The sequence below is a fragment of the Falco naumanni genome, chromosome 3 (assembly GCF_017639655.2).
Source record: "Falco naumanni isolate bFalNau1 chromosome 3, bFalNau1.pat, whole genome shotgun sequence".
Classification (NCBI taxonomy): Eukaryota; Metazoa; Chordata; class Aves; order Falconiformes; family Falconidae; genus Falco; species Falco naumanni.
Genome location: NC_054056.1, coordinates 93,048,005 through 93,066,411, shown reverse-complemented (window position 1 = coordinate 93,066,411; position 18,407 = coordinate 93,048,005). Strand labels below are relative to the sequence as shown.

The window sequence follows — 18,407 nt, the reverse complement described above, 5'->3', positions numbered from 1 at the left end:
CATTTATTAAGGAGATACTCAACAAGCTAAACCCCACTGATGACATATTAAAGTGATAAAATATCCCACCTATCCCATGTTCATAGTCAGTCAGTTCATGACTGAAGAGTATCACTGAAAGCGTCTACAATAAGAGCAAATAACAGATTATACACAACTATATTAAGCTCAAATAATTAAGATAAAGAACCAGTTGTGCTTAGGTTGCTTATCCACATTCTGTTTCCAACTGAAATTAGAGTTGATAAACTACCACAGTTTCACAGAAATGTATAACATATAAAAATAACACTATTTACACATTGCATTTAGAAGCCTACAGGAAGGACAAAGACACATGTGGGTACCATCACCCATGCGAGACAGTAAAATGCTTATACTATGCAAGTTTCATGCAGCTGTGTCCTGCCACTCCCAAGCAATTACTTAAGAGAATACACTCTTAACACTTTGATTTTGAACATAAACTTGGTGTCATAGTCCTCAAATGAATGCAAAAACTGGCCACATTATGTGGAACGAACAAAGATTAAACGTCAGTATGTTGCAAGCAAGTGACAGAGCTTAACAACCTGGATTACCACTAAACTTCGAAATGTTGGGCTTTTGCTGGGTTTTGGGGTTTGGTGGCAGGGGAGCAGGTAAAGAGGAAAAAAGTAGTTCTCAGAACAGGGGTATTAGAAAGGCAAGTCACTTATTTAAATCTTTTTCCTAAGTGGTTAAAAGAACTATGCAGCAGCTCCACAACCCTTTTTTATATGTACACCTGGGAAGAATACTGAATCCTGTTACTTTCCTCAGTGTTACCCTGATGTGGTTTAGACCAGATGTTTAAATGTTCCAGTATGTACATTTTCTTCTCTTCTTCCAAGGCAAAAGCAAAATAAGAGGAATATTTGACTTCACTCCACAAGAGACCTATTTAATAGTTTGGCGGTTAAGTAAGTAAAGGTAGCTTGGCTAAGTCAATGTTGACGACATACAGAACGACATGATCCTAATGAGTTGGAAAATATTGGCTCTCATGAGATTCAACCAGATGCTACTGCGCTGAGAAAGCTACTGTATTATTGAATTTCATTTTTATGAGGTAAAATTTATTATTCAACCATTAAGGTATCCCACATGAAATCTTGCATAAAATAGTTTTACAGTTACTTTCTGGAAAGTAGATTTTATTTTAACTTTAAGACATCATTTACATGAGGGATTCAAATGCCTATTTGATCACCTTCAATAGAGAAATGTAAGGTCTGCAAGCAATTTAAGAAAAAAAAAAAAACAAAAAAAAATCCAGATTAATGGAACCGAACTGTCAACAAAATAATGAACTACCTGAATAGGACAAGGAAAAAGTGGTAGCAAGTTCCAGTTTTCCAGAGTAAACTAAAGCCATGTGTGACTGTGTATGTTTTCTTGGCAGGCTGAAATGGTTAGAAACCAAGTGCTTCAGGTACCTACTAACAAATAATGAAAAACAACACAGTAAAATCACTCCTAAGATTGATATTGCTCAACCTCTGAAAGATCTTAACTGTCAATATTTTCCTAAAATTTGGGTATTTTGTACACTTATTTTTGTAAAAAAAAAATAATTTTATAGTAATAATTGTAAAAGAATCTGATTAACATCAATACATCTACTTGCAAAAACGTAGAAGGCATGATATAGTTCAGATTCATGTTTGTTTCCACATTTGTAGTGGATGAAATGCAAAATTGGAATATTTCACAAGCATGTGCAATCATAAGAACCACCATATTATTTAACTGACATGTAACATATTGTTGTGCTTGTCAACCAAAAGGATTACAGAATAAAACCAAAACACAAACTCCTATTTGCAGCAGTATGAATCTTTCCGGTACTTGTTATGGTAAAGCCTGTTCATTCAAGTAATAAGTTTCATTGTTTATATTTATCTCACATGTTTTAATTGTTTTGACTTCTCTGAAGCCTAAAAATACCAGCTGACATTTGAAAAGAACCTTCACCAAATAGGCATTTAAAACTATGGATTAGAAACGTGCTAAGGTATCACAGCAACCAAGGGAGTTAGGTGCTTTCAAAAATCTCATTAAGCCACTACCTGTATCTTAGAATTCCAAATCAATTATAATTAAAAAAAGTGTTCTTAGCAGAATTAAATAGTCTTAAACTAAGAATGGCACAATAAACCAATTTACAATAAGTATCTAGTGTAAAAAACATTTATCCTTCTTGAAACACTCATTTTACCTGTCCTCCACCAGTTCTGAGCTCAATCAGCTAGTCACAGTACCACACATATATTTTACTGGTTGTTTTAAGATAACAGACCTCACTAATATGTATAAAACATATAAATTTTAAGTAGTAGAGGCACTTAATTCTTAAATTCTGCCAGAAACCAAACACACACAACTTGCTTTTGAGACTTCAAAACTTACTTTTTCAGATAGCTTACCTTCAGACCTGTTAATCAAAAGAGAAACTCTGAGACTATCTGATAAAGACAGAAAGTCTAATAACCAACAAACTACAAAATATTTGAGGAAAGTGTTTTTCTCCTAAGAGAAAAAGGTTTCTGGAGAGCAGGGAGAGGAAGATAGATGGGGGACCTAAGAGTATTTATCTTCAAGCAATTTTCCCTTCCTAGTATTCCATTAATCTATTCCCAACAAGAATTTGTACAGGAAACAGCTTGAGAGTTTGTTCTGAATCCCTACACCACCTTCAGACTGAACTATTTGTGAAGGAAGTTCTGAATGAAACTGTAGGACAGAACCGCAGATACTAGCTATAAATTCTGTTCCTGTGTTTGTGGAAACAGACAGCGCAGAGCTCCCTTTTTAAACTACAGCCCGAGAAAGTCTATCAGCAATTACCCAGCAGACAAGTGCCAAAGATGCCTTCATACCTTGTGAGACTCACAGCACGTCAAAGGGCCAACAGTCATGTGCTCTCTGATGTTCTCTTCTCCTCCTGCAACTCATGCATTTGTACTTGTCTTCAATAATAAACTTTGGCTTTCTAAACTTTTACTGCTTTTCTACTTCAGCTCTTTCTACCAGTTTCTCCATGGTTTGTCTTCCCCTGCATCTCTCTTCCCTTTTTATTAGCTGATCCTCTTTTTTACCTCCTTTTCCATTTTTTCTTTCTTTTTCCCCCTAATTCATCTGTTCTTTCCCTATAGCATGTCTCAGCTCATATTGTAAGCACAGTTTCAGTGATGCAGTTTTAAAACTACAGAATATGACTGTGTTGGAAAAAAGCATACAACTATTTTTTAGCAGGACCATAATTCCTGCTAAAAAAGATCTATGCTGAGAGGATACAAAGGCTCATGGTATCGCTCTTGAGTCCAAGACTGAACGAACATGTTATGGGGGCACATCACTCACGAAAATCACCTGGCACAAAGCCTCAACAAAGACACAAAGTTGTCAGCAACAACTTTTTCATCCCAGAAACTCCCTTCAATCACCACACAGAAAAGTGGTAATACAGACACAGGCAGTTGAGAAAGATGTAGGCTATGTAAACCCATTTGAGACTAGCTACGTCCAAGTAGTAAACTATAGAAGTGAAATTTGAAGTCTCAGTATATTCCCAAAATTGGCAGAACAGATCCGGAATGGTAACACATAACGGGAACATTTCTATAGGAGGGCACAGTTTGTTCACAAAGAACAAGAAAGCATGATGGTCTACTCTTTATCAACAATGTGTAAAATCCTGTGATCCAGACTGTAGGCAGGCTCTCCAATTAACAGCAGATCATTAAAAACAGGAAGATAAAACTACATAAGCCCTTTCTTTTATTTTGGTTTGGTTTGGTTTTGAGAATATCATCATGTCTGGGCTTTTTTATTTCTTTAACAGGGAGAGATTAATCTAAATAAAACATAGCTGTTTGTCCTGCATTATTTCTAATTAGTTAGAAAGATGGCTTTAGAAGTTTGAAAATGTAAAGGTAGAAGATAATTTGGGCAACAGTACTCATGAAACACACAGTTTATGATTATTGTAACAGCAGAACGAAAACAATGAATTTCAAGAAAGAGACCCCTGGGAAACAGGAGAAAGTGCAGATAATGGAATCTTTAATAGAATTATTATTTTTTCCTGCAAAAACACTACAATTTTGTAGAAACAGTATCAGGGGGGAAAAAAAAGGAACAAAGGGAAAAAGCTCTAAAAGAAAATAAAGCAAATATGTTTATAGTTGCATTATTTGTACAAAACTGATCAAAGAAACAGTTAATCTACAATACCACAAGGATGAAAAGCTATTTTCTTGAAGTACTTTTGTACTGCTTCTGTGAATAGCTACAAATGAGTTGTGATCAGATGGAAAACACGATGCTATTCACAAAAAGGCTATTATTTCCATGAGATGTTAGGTTATACAATAAAAGCTCATCTATACACCTGCAAAGACACTGAGAGACCCAATGGCAGGAGGAGAAGCCCAAATAATACCCTGCTGGGCTACTCTCAGGCCCAGCACAGGTGCCATCAGCCCAAAAGCTGATCTTCACAAGCCCAGAGAACATAGGGGCATGCAATGGCAGGCAAGAATGCAAATCAGGTACTCCCAAGGAATATTCATCAGCTATTCTTTTATGTGGTAGAAAATAAGCTGAATTGTCAGTAAAAGAATATCAGTGATTAACAAGTGTGCCTTATTTACTGAAAAGTCCCTTATTGACTACATTATCCTCACAGTTACTTTAATAAAAAGAAAAAACCTAATACACTGAAATTCCAATTTCTCTGCGCAATTATAGTCAGGTTTTTTTAGAAGCTTAGACACACGCATTACTGTTAAAGTATACAGAAACTGACTAAGTACAAGGATAATTTTCAAGAAGGCACAATACTGTATTTTACACAAAGGTATTCCAACAAAAGGTAGTAGACTTACAGAATCAACCAAGACAAGAATCAGAACAAAGGGACAAAGGAGTTGACAGCAATCATTTCATAGCATTGCACTGAAAGCTGCCTTCAGCTAGTTAATGCTAAGTACTGCTATAGAGATATAAAATTTACCAAGTCAAATTAAAAGCAACAAAAAAGAGAAGATCAAAATAAGTGTACTATACTGTTCATTTACTGTATGGTAAGTACTTAAAATGTGTGCTCCAGATTTCTATTCCATAGACAGATTGTTAGCATGGGGTATCACAGTTCATTGACCCGAAGAATTGAAACATCTTAAATGATGGAACATGTTAAGTCTGGAACTGTGCAAACCCTAAGACCATCAGAAATCATCAAATTACTATATTTTCACATTTCTCCAGCCTTCAGAAATACCAGTGTTTGGAAAAAAACAACCCAACCAACCAAACAAAAAACCCTCACAATCTCATCCTTAGGTGATGCCCACAGAATAAAGAAATGAAGAGAATCATTGACTTTTGGGAAAGAAGGAAAAACTAATCACTTAAAGCAGTTATTTCAAGGGTCACACATCTGAAAATATAACAGTTCTTTTGCACCACCAGATCAACGTAGACTCAACTTTAAAAACACCCACAGGACTGAAAACGGAAAATAGGACTGAGAAAAACAGGACTGAAAGACTTCCAGTGGCAGTCTAATCTATTTCAAGTTATGATTTACTACAAATGAATGATTCTCCTCACACGTCTCTGTTAAGACTGGTAATGATGGAGATTCCAAAATATCTCAATTATTCTTATGTGTTTATACACAACAGATAAACGATAGTGGATCTAAATCATTCTAGCCTGCACAGAAATATGAAGAAAAATATTATTTTCTCCTGGATGACATTTATACACTTGAAGACTGTGGTCTCACAGCTGATCAAAATCCTTATACTTTCAAAATCCATGGGTGTTTTGCCAAAGGATGGTAGGTAACCAACTTCATTACTTCTATCATCATCATGGAGACCTACGTATCTTCAGCAGTTTCACAACATTAAGTAACGTTTATTTATGAAACTGGATGAGAAACATCTGCAGCCCCTTAAAAAAATTCATTCTATGCCATTAATAAAGCCCTTAATAATCCAGCTTCACCTCTGAATGATCTTAAATTACAACATTACACCATATAAGGGAGCAAGGGTGGATGTTTCAGATGAGGGAAGCATGGAAAAATTATCCTGTATGGGAAAATTAAATGCATCCAGAAATTGGTGCCAAGGAGTGAAGCTTGGTGGCTTAGCTTACATCCTGGATTTTAAGCATAAGCTATAAATACCCACATACACACAAAAAACATTCTGCCTGTTAACTACTATAAGTAAAAACCTGGACTTAAAGTATATAGTTGTGCGCAAATTCACTAGCAGTACTCTCTACCATAATACATACTTAACCAAAAGCATCACATATTTACCTGAAGTTTGGAAAACCTCATTCAGTAAAGCTTCATTTACCACCACCGAACTGACATTTCCAACAGGATGACACCAGCTCTGATAAATAGTTTGAAGTAGAAGGGTTTGAGCTCTAGTTGCTTGAATTGTTAAATTAGGAAGCTCAAATATGCATTCTGTTAGTGGGACATGAGCTCGCTTGGTCCTGTTTAAAATATTGAGAGAAAAGAAAAAAGAAAAAAAATCATTATTTTGGTGTTTAACAACAACAATTTAAAAACTTAGACACAGAATACCAGACTATCAACTGGTAGTTTGTAAGATTGGAACTGTGTGCCTTCAGTTTCCTCTTGCAGGAGCTAATTCTACTTATACTGAAATTCACCCAAAATACGACTTCTGTTAAAAGATTTAACTTTACATCTCCTTCCAAAACATGACAGGAAAAGTGATGTATTTTAATCTAATTATCTCTTGGTTTTAAAATATTTAATAAAAGCAATTCCAAGTGCTCCCACCAAAATAAGAGCTACTCATAAAATTGTGCAGTTATTAAAAACACAGAAGAAATCCATTCAGAAGTGGAATTTTCTGAATTTTTTTTATTTAAAACCTTACAATGAATCACTAATTGAGATATGTCTAGTGATCCAATAAAACATACAGACAATATCCATACAACAAAATACAAAGACCTCCACATTTCTCATAATATTCCATAGTTGGCTGACATTGACCTCACTAAGTGATTCTAATATTTTTCAATGCCTTTTGCCTTATAATTAGGGAGCAGGAACACGTGGGGAGAGGCAAGGGAGAGTACTACAAGGTAAAGGACATTCTCTTTGGAAATAAATTCTGTGACAATACAGCCCACTATCAACACAAAGGCTCTACCACAACTGTAGTGAAGTCAGTAAGTTACTTTTTCTTCCTACTATAAATACTAATGCCTAAAACTAAGCAACAGTTTCATTTGCTACATTCAACAAAAACTGCAAATATTATTAATAATTTTGGAGCCTCTTCCTGCAGCATGCTTATAACATTATTACTCCTGCCCTAATTGACTCCTATTCCATCACCGAAATGTGTATTTTGTGCTATTTAGCATTATTTTCCCTAATGTCCACAAAATTTAATCACTGGTGCACAGATTAGTTCATTCTCATTTTGGAGAACCTCCTCCATGAGAAGATTTTAGGGAGAAGCCTAAATCCACATGAAAATTAAAAATAGTAGGTTAATGTTCCATAGGGAATCAGAACCTCAAATAAGGGAAAGCAAAATCCCTTACCCCAGAAAAAAAACATCCTTTACCAACACGTACGAGACACTGACAATGTAAACACATTCCCTTGCATACAGTGAATGGCTCTTTAGATCCACAAAATCGAAGCCTTCCAAGAAACTGTGACAAGCAGTCAAGAGGACACCACATCTCCTGTTCGGCTCCGCAAGAAAATGCTTACAGCCATATGACCTAACACACATCAGATCATACTTGCAGTAGCGACTCTGCAGGAGGCTCCATGAAGTCAGAAACGAGCCATTCTTGATGCTCAAACTCTAAAACTCTGTAAAAGCATGAAGTGACACAAAACTCTGGCAACAAGTAGTAGACTTCATTGCATGTTCAGCACCTGATTATGCGAGTAGCCCTTCACCAAGCAAACTGTGAAGAAAAAAAATGTTTCACCACTTCTCAGACCCATGATCATCATGATATAGCAGAAAAATAGGCAAATATTCTGCTGCTAACACTTTTGGCCTGTAAGCGCTGGATAAGGACTGTGTGACATATGAAACATGGCTTGGAAACACAGACACTGAACATCAAAAGACATGTATCAACTACCATGTTGACAAGTAGTAAACCCCAAAGGTTATGTCATCACTTAAGGTGGATGCTTTTATGTGTAAATCCAAATTCAAGTCACAAACAGATCTCCTCCCTCAATTCCTTGTTAGTACCAGCAAACACCTAACTGAAAACCATTTTCTCTGGATCAAGAGGAATAAGAATCAAAGACTCATTTAGGTTAGAGAAGACCATTAAGATCATCACGTCCAACCATTAACCCAGCACTGCCGTGTCTGTCACTAAACCATGTCCCTAATCACCACATCTATGCATTTTTTAAACATCTCCAGGGATGGCGATTCCACCACCTCCATGGGCAGCCTGTTCCAGTGCTTTCCCACCCTTTCAGTGAAGAAGTTTTTCCTAATATCCAATCTAAACCTCCCCTGGTGTAACTTGAGGCCATTTCCTCTTGTCCTGTTGCTTCTTACCTGGGAGAAGAGACTGACCCCCACCTGCCTACAGCCTCCTCTCAGGCAGCTGCAGAGAGCAACCAGGTCCCCCCTGAGCCTCCGCCTCTCCAGACTAAACACCCCCAGCTCCCTCAGCCGCTCCTCACAAGACCTGTGCTCCAGACCCTTCACCAGCCCCGCTGCCCTTCTCTGGACACGCTCCAGCACCTCAACGTCCCTCTTGCAGTGAGGGGCACAAAAGGGAATCCAGGATTCGAGGGGCGGCCTCACCAGTGCCCAGTGCAGGGGGACGATCACCGCCCTGGTCCCGCTGGCCACACAGTTTCTGATACAGGCCAGGACGCTGTGGGCCCCCTTGCCCCCCCGGGCACACTGCTGGCTCATGCCCAGCCGGCCGTCACCCAGCTCCCCCAGGGCCTTCTCCCCCAGGCAGCTTCCCAGCCGCTCTGCCCCAGCCTGCAGCGCTGCCTGGGGCTGCTGTGACCCGAGGGCAGGGCCCGGCACTGAGCCTGGTTGAACCTCCTACAACTGGGCTCGGCCCATCGGTCCAGCCTGCCCAGATCCCTCTGCAGAGCCTCCTGCCCTCCAGCAGAGCAACACTCCCCCCAGCTTGGTGTCACCTGCAAACTTACTGAGGGTGCCCTTGTCCAGATCATCGATAAAGGTATTAAACAGGACTGGCCCCAGCACTGAGCCCCGGGGAACGGCACTTGTGACCAGCCACTGGCTGGATGTAACTCCATTCACCAGCACTCTTCGGGCTTAGCTGTCCAGCCAGCTTTTTACCCAGCATAGAGTGCACCCATAGAAGCCACGAGGAGCCAGTTTCTCCAGGAGAATGCTTTAGGAGTCAGTGTCAAAGGCTTCAGTAAAGTCCAGGTAGACAACCACAGCCTTTCCCTCATCCACTAAGTGCAAGACCTGGTCACAGGAGGAGTTCAGGTTAGTACAGCAGGACCTGCCTTTCAAAACCCCATGTTGGCTGGGCCTGATCCGTAGCTGTACTGCACAAGCCACATGACAGTGCTCTGCTCAGGATGACCTGCTCCACAACCTTCCCCAGCACTGGGGTCAGGCTGACAGGCCTGTAGCTCCCTGGATCCTCCTTCCTGCCCTTCTTCTAGATGGGTATCATGTTGGCTGACCTTCCGTCTTCTCCAGTCACCCAGGACTGTTGACAAATGATGGAAAGCAGCTTGGTGAGCTCCTGTGCCAGCTCCCTCAGCACCCTTGGGTGGATCCCACAAGGCCCCATAGACTTGTGTGTGTCCAAGTGGAGCAGCAGGTCACTGACCGTTTTCTCCTGGACTATGGGGACTTAGTTCTGCTCCTCGTCCCTGCCTCCCAGCTCAGGGGGCTGAGTAGACCGAGGTACTTAATTTATCTCATCAAGTGTTAAGATATCTACAGTATAAACAAACATCCATATCCAAGATGGCTGTATAGACCCTTTTAAGGTACATGGAAAGAATAGAGCACTGCATATTTATATATGTAACAGAGATCTATTCATTCTAGACCTGAAAATTAAATGAACTGCTTTCTGTAGGTCACCATTTCTGCCCACTGCCTATAAAGGGAGATTATGATAATTACCTCAACTGTGGATGTCTATACCATAGATCAAAGTTTCACAGATAAAGCCCATCCACAAAAGCCAATTCCATTGCTCCCTACTAAAAATAAAACCAAGGGAATAAAAGAAAAACTGATTCCTATTAAAGAAGATACTCATGAAACATTCTCTGAAAATGGATGTAAACACAGATGGAGGACACCGAACAAACAAAACCAGATGTTGTAGCCTTCTGTAAAAGTAATCAGTATTCCTTAGACCAAGGCTTTTCAACCTCAAAACCTGGAATCAGGATTACCTGTCTCAGAAATGTTGAGAAGGGAGAGGAATCCAGAAACAAGACTACCTCTGAATTGCAACTCATTTGAAGCTAATGACAATCTGTGCTGCTAGATTCAAACGCCATTTGCAGAAAAAACATGGATGAAGGAAAGACATTTTGTGATTATATGAGAGAACTCAGCCTTGTATCTGGTAGTAGATATTTCCTTCAGAATGGAAGGACAAAAAAAAAGTTTACTGTCTGAATGAAACTATCAGTCTTTGAAGTTTGGATATATCATACTTTGGATTGGTACAGCCCCTGTGGCTAGGAAAAATCAAAACACAGTAGAGGCCTTTTCAGAAGAAATCCTCTATTAGCCTTGTTGGTTTGTTGTTTGATGTGGGGTTTTTTAATAGCAGTCACTGACACCAAACTGAGAACAAGAAAAATTGTGTTTGTCCTGTTTGGAGGAACTAAGCATCTCCTACCTGCAATTACTGCTGACAGCCATGCAAACACGTTTCTAGTGTACAGGAGCAGACTACGTGCCGGTTTTGCTGCCCAAGATCACTACTCTATCGACTGTAGCACAGTAGTCACCACAGGGGAAATAAGTATCTGTACAAAACTCCTGAAGCTCTTCCTGTTTCTCAGTTTGAGGTTCAAAGACACTACACACCTTTCTTGACAATGTAACGTACGCCCCAAGAAGTACAAACAACATGTGGCCATCTGAGAAAAGAATGCATCTGAACACATTTGAAATCTGTTGATGCCAGAAAGCCAGTTAAAAATTTTTTTGTCTACACTACCAAACATAAGCTACTTAGAAAATCAGAACTACTTTAACGAGAGACAAAACAAAAGCTGAAAATAATACCAGTATTAAGTCAGGCAAACAGGGAAAGATGCTGCCTGGTTGGAGAGAAAAAAATAAAATAATTAAAAAAAAAAATACTCTCACTCACAACAGACAGCCAAAAGGAACTAACAGGCTGGAACATGTTCTGACAATTTCTAGCACACAACATGCACAAGAGATCACATGAAGATCACTCTCTTGTGGATACTAAAACTTGTGGATTAGCTAAAACATATCTCCCATTTCAGCCTCTCAGATACACAGACATTCCTCCACATAAATGTGTATATGTTCATATAGTCACTAGAAGAAAAGCTCTGAGTTCCATGAAAAGCACAGGTGGGACTGCAACACCATGGCCTTTACTAATGCTGGTCCCAAGTTAGAATTTGAACTTGCTTTCTAAGAATTCCCTAGAGTGTAAGTCCAAGCTCTGTAATTTATCAATGTAAACAGTAAAGGTGCACTTTAGTTCTGTAACTAAAGGAGTATATAAAGTGGTTCTGTACTTGGGAAAATCCACCCCTGTAAAACAAAATACTATACACACAGTAAATCAAAAAAATATTTTAAAACTCAAGATTAAACAACACAAACCACTTTTATGCAGAACTGAAGTTGGAAAACTAGACATGCATATTAGCAAAGCTTTTGCAGGCATTACATGGAAAGAAATGGAATGCATGTTGATATCAATCAGAATGTTCCCTAGTATTCCTTTTTTTCCAAGTCATGTATTGAGACCTTTTATTATTTAACTCATTACAGAAGTACACTGTAACATTTTTCCTTTCTGTTTTTTCTTTTTTGTTACGCTTTCAGATAACTTACATCATCTACTTTTCCCTCTTATTTCTGAATATTAATTTGCAGGATTAAAACTAAGTATTTCAGTAAAAAGTGCCTGAATATTTCAAAAAGTCAAGTTCCCTAATGTAAAATGGGGAAGGAAGGAAGAAAGAAGATGGAAAACCTTTTACAGCAAAATTCAGGACAAATATAACTCCACAAATAATTCCACCTAAAATAACACATTTATATTAGCAAATTCATGTACTTCAAGGGGGGGGTCTGTAAAGAGCTTTAACAATCACAGCATGCAATATGACAGTGGAAAAGATACCGCTTTAAAAGTTTGACTACTCATTTAATGCGTATTACAGCTACTGTACTGAACTATGCTAAATTTAAAACTTAAAAGCTTCACATAAAAATACTCCCTGATGGGTAATAACAGTGTATGGATTTTTTTTTTTAACATATGCAAATTCTACTCTTATTGTACTTTAACAACCCTATAACAATAAAGTCTACTAGTCCTATTGAGATAACTTTGGAGGGATGGGAAGCTGAAGAAAATAAATCCTTTATTATAGAAAAAAAATCAAGGCAGGGGAAGTATTGTAACATGTGTGCAGCAAATGTTGCTTAAACGAAATTTTAACTAGACCTGGCTAGTGATGAAAGTACATTTATAATTCAGGATTTATTATAATAGTTTTGAAACACAAATAATGCGTTTAGAAGAACTTAAAATACAAGTTTGCTACCAAACTGCACCTGTTAATACAGAAAATCCATCATTAATAAGGCACTGAGCTATATTTAACCAAGTTTTATGACCCAAGAGATATATTCAAAGCAATAAGTGAAAATACAAGTACAAATAATTTTTTTCAGTAAACCAAGTCAGACCTGTGTTTCTATATTGTATCATTAAATTTGTATTAAGCAACTGAATGTGACTTCACACCAAAACTCATCACCATATTAAAACAGTTATGGCACATAGCTGGAGTCTAAAACCACTATTTAAACTGCACTTTAAAACTGTAACAACAATAGAAATAATTATTTCTCAAATCTTTACACTCAAGAGTTAAGACGCAGTTCTGAACATATGTTCATTTAACTGAACAGGTTAAAAAACTACCAATTCTAACACTCTTCTCTAGGGGAAAATAAATCCTAACCTAACTAGCAGGATAGGCTACTCATTAAAGCTGAACTTGGACAAGATCCAGAATAAATTTAAGGAAATATGAACAAGCAAGTCTTGCTGTGTAGTGGCATGGAGTGAAAATGAATCTGTCCTAATTAAATGATTTTTAAATACTCTTTGGTTGTACCCAGTTTGCTGACAAACTGTAATACAGACTTGCTGAAATATTTTGATAAATCTGGCATACCATTAAATAAAATAGTTTTCTTTGCTGTTTTTGAATGAAAACAGGAATTGGTCCTTATTATACACTGTGCGTAGGCACCAATATAACCAATCCATGTAAGTTCACTGGCCTGCTATGAAATATTTTCAGTTTGTAGACTTTAGTAACACAACTCATTCTTTTAAAATCAACACCTCAGAGTGATTGAAAGAATATAGTGGTGAACAGCTGGGTCCAGAGGTTTATAGAGAGTCCCCAACTGCAAAGCTGGAACCTGCAAAATGTTTCCAAAAATTTAATTTTTGTTATTACTCATATCCTGTACAGTAAAATACGATTAGTTCATTTTTTCCAAAATAACAAAACCAGTAACCTGCTACTAGAACCTAGCAACTGTGCCTTCGAAGCACCTGAATGTAATTTATGTGCCTAAATAATTTCATTCAGCATTTGCACACCTTTCCTCTAAGGCAAACAGAAAATGTATGCTGGTTTTATATTTGACACAAACAAAGGCTTCATCTACGTATCTACAACATACTCATATTTCTATTTATCTGATCTTCTTATCAACTTAAAGAAAATAACTATTTTGATCCTTTTTCTTAACATTTAAGCAACTATTATTAGGTAAGGGAAACAATGTCTAGCTACTTAATGACAAGTATCAAAACTCTGAAAGCAGCATGCCAGGAGATGAAGAAAAGGAAAGGAAGTTAACCACTAGTGTCTTCAAATTAATATTTTTTAAATGCAAGACTTCAGTCACAACTACTCACAATTTAAAAAGTCATATCACACATCTGCACATGCTAACACAATTTTTAGTCTTCAGGCAACAACATATGGTTATTTGTGCTAGAGGACTAAGTTAATTATTATAAAAAATAGTAATTAAACCCTCTTTGGAACACTTCATTCCAAAAACACCTCCAAGACTGATGTCTTCTAAACATCTCCTGCTCTTCTACAGACTTCACTAAAGGCTGCCTACATGTCATCTTTTACACAGGCGACTTTTCAGCAGCTGCAGCTGCTTTTGCCTCTTATTTGTAGGAAACACTGCTAATCACACAGTTTACTACAAGTGGGAAAACAATTAACATCATATTCAATAACTTTTTCTTGTTTTCAATAATCTAAAAATAATTAACTTTTTCTTTCTGAAGATTTTAGATAGGGAATTAGAAGAGAGCAAACCAATCATTTCAAAACTGACTAATGCATATTATTTTTTAACATCAGTTCTGGAATGAAAATTGTCAGTGATTAAAAGTGCTTGTTAAGTGTTAATTCATATGTGAACTTCAGAAAACACACAGATTTCCTTGAACCAATTGCGAAAACAAAACAATGCAGGCAAAGTACAAGCTTCAGTATGTCTTCGAACATGAACAGAGATTACCCATTCTCAATTCTCAGTACAGTGTGTGTTTTAATGGAACAATAAAATATAGTTTTATACAGCAAAGTAAAAAATAATAATGCATTATTCCAAGAACGAAAGAAAATTAATTAAAAAAAATCATGCAAATATCTAAAAGGAAGAAACCTTGCAAAAAACCCCCTGTGAAGCAAAGAATGCAAGACTCCAGACATATATATTAAGAGCTCTAAACTTGGATTGTTTTTAAAATCATTTAGGTTGGTTCATTATACCTGGATATCAAAAGTTATGATCATTAGATTAAAAAAGAATCATTGTTACATGCAAGTAATAACACTGGTTTGTTAAGCAACAAGGAAGTGAGAGACAGTGAGACCCGAGCGGGATCGTTATTGTAACTTTATCTGCTGTGAGGCACCAAGAGAAAAATGCCAAAAGCTGCAAAAAACACTGAAGACCTGGAACGTGAGGGTAGGAAAGTCCTAAATTCCATCAGCTTTAATCTAGTCACACCAAGCATGAGTCTTTCTGTCCACTGAATTAAAAGTTTAAGAAAGAAGGCAAGAGAGCAAACTATCTCCACTTAAGTCAGTGCCTCAAAATGTGACAGATTTGAACAAAAATTTGATACCAACAAAGGATAATTCAACAAGGGGTTGGGTTTCAGTCTTATTTTTGGACACATGATAAACTAAGAAGGCTGCTGAAACTATATTAAAGGAAAATGTTAAACCTGCAGCTACATTAGAGAAACACTTTTAGGATGTTCAGATCAAATTCAGCTTACTGGCTTTGAAAAAGCTCAACAATGGGACAAATGCTGAACTCCCATCAAATTGCAAGTAGAGGTCTGTCACTAATTGCTACTTCTTCCTTTGGGGAAAAAAAAAATAATAATTTTCTAATCGCTAGTCAATACTTGTCTCCAGAAAGAGTCATTGAAGTCATGTGAGCAATCTATAAAAGAATAAACTTCCAAGTTTTCTGCTCTAAGGTGATTACAGTAGTAATCAGTCTTCTTTATGTGCTTAATATATATGATTAGCTTTACAATCATCATCAACCAACTGATTTCTGTGTATTAAGTTGTATCTTTGAAGAACTGCATCCTCAGAACTCCACAAGATGTATGGGGGAAATCAGAAAACAAGGGATAAGAAACTCTCTTCATGGAATGCAGTTAATATCAATTCAGGACTTTTGTTCTTTCTTACACTTTAAACATCCATTCTTTATTTCTGTGAGAAGGTCTGTAACTTTTTTACTTAGATCAAAGAATCTTATTGTCATTGGTTGTGGATATTAGTGGGGACAAGGGAAGGGCTATGACATTTAGCTGCATTATGTTCAATGAGATCCAAATATAAGGACCATGAGAAAAAATAATAGATACTCATTACAGTGACTAAAGGTCAAAACGTACTAAAAAAACCAAACCATCACCACCAAAAATAAGAACCCAGAAAGGAGTTGGGGAGGAAGCAAGGACTTTCTAAACAAAACCACTAGCTCGATGAAGGTAGAACAGAGGGAATCATACCAGAAGCAGAGCACTTTTCCATCTACTATTTGAGTTGTGCTTTACATCTTTTCAGGAGAACTAGCTCCTGCTTTGGAAAGCAGCAATGTCAAAATGAATTAGATCATTATCATTTACCTCCTGGTAAAAGATAGTTTCCTGGGAGTGGGGAGGGATGGAGGTGTGTGTGTGATGAGGAACCAGCTAGAACTTGGAGATGCTGTAACTGAACAGCTGCAGATGAGCAAGACCACCAAAACCACCAGAGTTAACCATGTAAAGGTTGTCAGCGGCCATAAGCTTCTGAAGAGCAGAGATCTGCGTTTATTTTATTAAAATAAAACAAGTGTTATATTATTTTGTAGCTTTTTTAAATCCAGTATCATTGCTTTGCATACCAGTGTAATCCAATCTCCATAGCCACAGGGGTGGAACGGTGTTTGGAGAACTGCCTTCCCACAGGACAGCCTGCTTCACTGTCCAAAGAAGCAACCTCATCTTCTCCCTTTTCCTCTCCCTCCTTCCCCCTTCACACGCTCCCAGAAAGAGCAGCAACAGCCATTAAATCAATCCTCTAAATCTGCCACACCGAGCCATTTGGTTGCCATTAGCAGGTAAAACAGGGAGCCAGGAGGGCTCAGAAACAGGCTGGTGCTCAGTGAAGAGAGCTGCACTGACAAACGCAGTCATCTACTGAACATGATGCCGCAAACCAGGAATAGGACACAAAGGATGCTTCCACTTGGCAAGGAGATCCATGCTTAACCTGGTGTTACCAGGGAGCAAGAGTCATGACTACAGCAGCCCTGAGAACAGCTTTTCAAGCTGTCAGAATTACAAGCAGCAGCTCTCAGAAACTGTCCTGTCAGTCTGTGGGAAACTGACACAGTCAATTCAGCAGCTAATACAAGATATTTTTGTAGGATATAGGATTTGATTTTATAGGGAAGAATTCTGTTGAATTACTAGGAGCACAAATAAGGATATTTTTTTATATAGATTTCTACCTAATATAACCTTTAATAACAAAATGAGTAAGGTTTTAAAGTTACTGTCAAGTTACCTTTCTTATTCCCAGCAGAGCTGCAAAATTTAGCATCTTAAATACAAATCAGTTATCTTGTAATAAATTCATTTCAAAATCTGCAGATATTTCATTTCATGGTCTATTCCATTCTATTTCAAATACCAAACTCTTTTCCTACCCCAAATTTGCAATGACTTTCCTCTTTGTTATTTCTTAAAACACCTCAGAAATTATCAAACGTTTAAAAATTACACAAACATTTATGAGAAAACAGCCCAGATCATAGGCTCTGTCTATGGTGAGAACCTTTCTACAGCACAGCTGACCAGATGTGACCCTATCCTGTAGGAGAAAAAGACTTGAGCTTAGAGCTGTATTTTATGCAGAGAAGTCGCTATCCCAGAAGTCTGACCCTTCTCCAAACAGCACAGAAGCAAGGGACTCAAGAATGCAGGTGAACAGAGGCTCTGTTCTTTTCTCCTCTAAAGATATTGCCTAAAGCAAGGATATTAGCCAGCCTTGTAAGTTAGGAACAGTGGCTTGTAAAGCCTAACCGAGATAGGAGACAGGAGCTTCTTTCCGGGGAGCAAGGAAGAGGAACTGCTTCCAGCAGGAACAGTCACAAGGGCAGATCCACAGACTTTGCCATCTCACAATAAGCTAAGTAACTTGCAGAGTACTCTCCCAACCCTTGTAGAAACAGAAGACAAAGTGACAAAAGCTGACAGTGTCATTTAAGAAGGAAAGCGGCACTAAAATGCCCACAGAATTATCCTCTTCTCTCAAGTTTCAAATGGCAAGAGGAAAAAGGAAGAAAAGCACCAATACAGTGGAATTAATAGATTTGAGATTATGGCAGAAGGATGGAGAAGAGACACCAAGAAAACAAGAAACAAAAACGCAAATGAAAAGAAGTATTTTTAGAGTATTTCCAATAAAATGCTTGGAAAATGGGAAGAATGGAAGAACAGAAGAAACTCAAGGC

At 37.8% G+C, this 18,407-nt stretch overlaps 1 protein-coding gene across 7 annotated transcripts in view; it reads right to left on the bottom strand.

Moving 5' to 3' along the window:
* The window catches only part of VPS13B (vacuolar protein sorting 13 homolog B), a 477,375-nt gene that overhangs the window by 364,193 nt on the left and 94,775 nt on the right, over positions 1-18,407 (bottom strand). For all 7 annotated transcript variants that reach the window (XR_005827096.1, XM_040588251.1, XM_040588255.1 and 4 more), the window contains one exon: positions 6,362-6,546. Coding sequence is in view for 6 of the 7 variants with exons in the window: in XM_040588251.1 (XP_040444185.1) it covers positions 6,362-6,546 (185 nt within the window). In the remaining variant the exon portion in view is untranslated. The remainder of the gene's footprint in view (positions 1-6,361; positions 6,547-18,407) is intronic.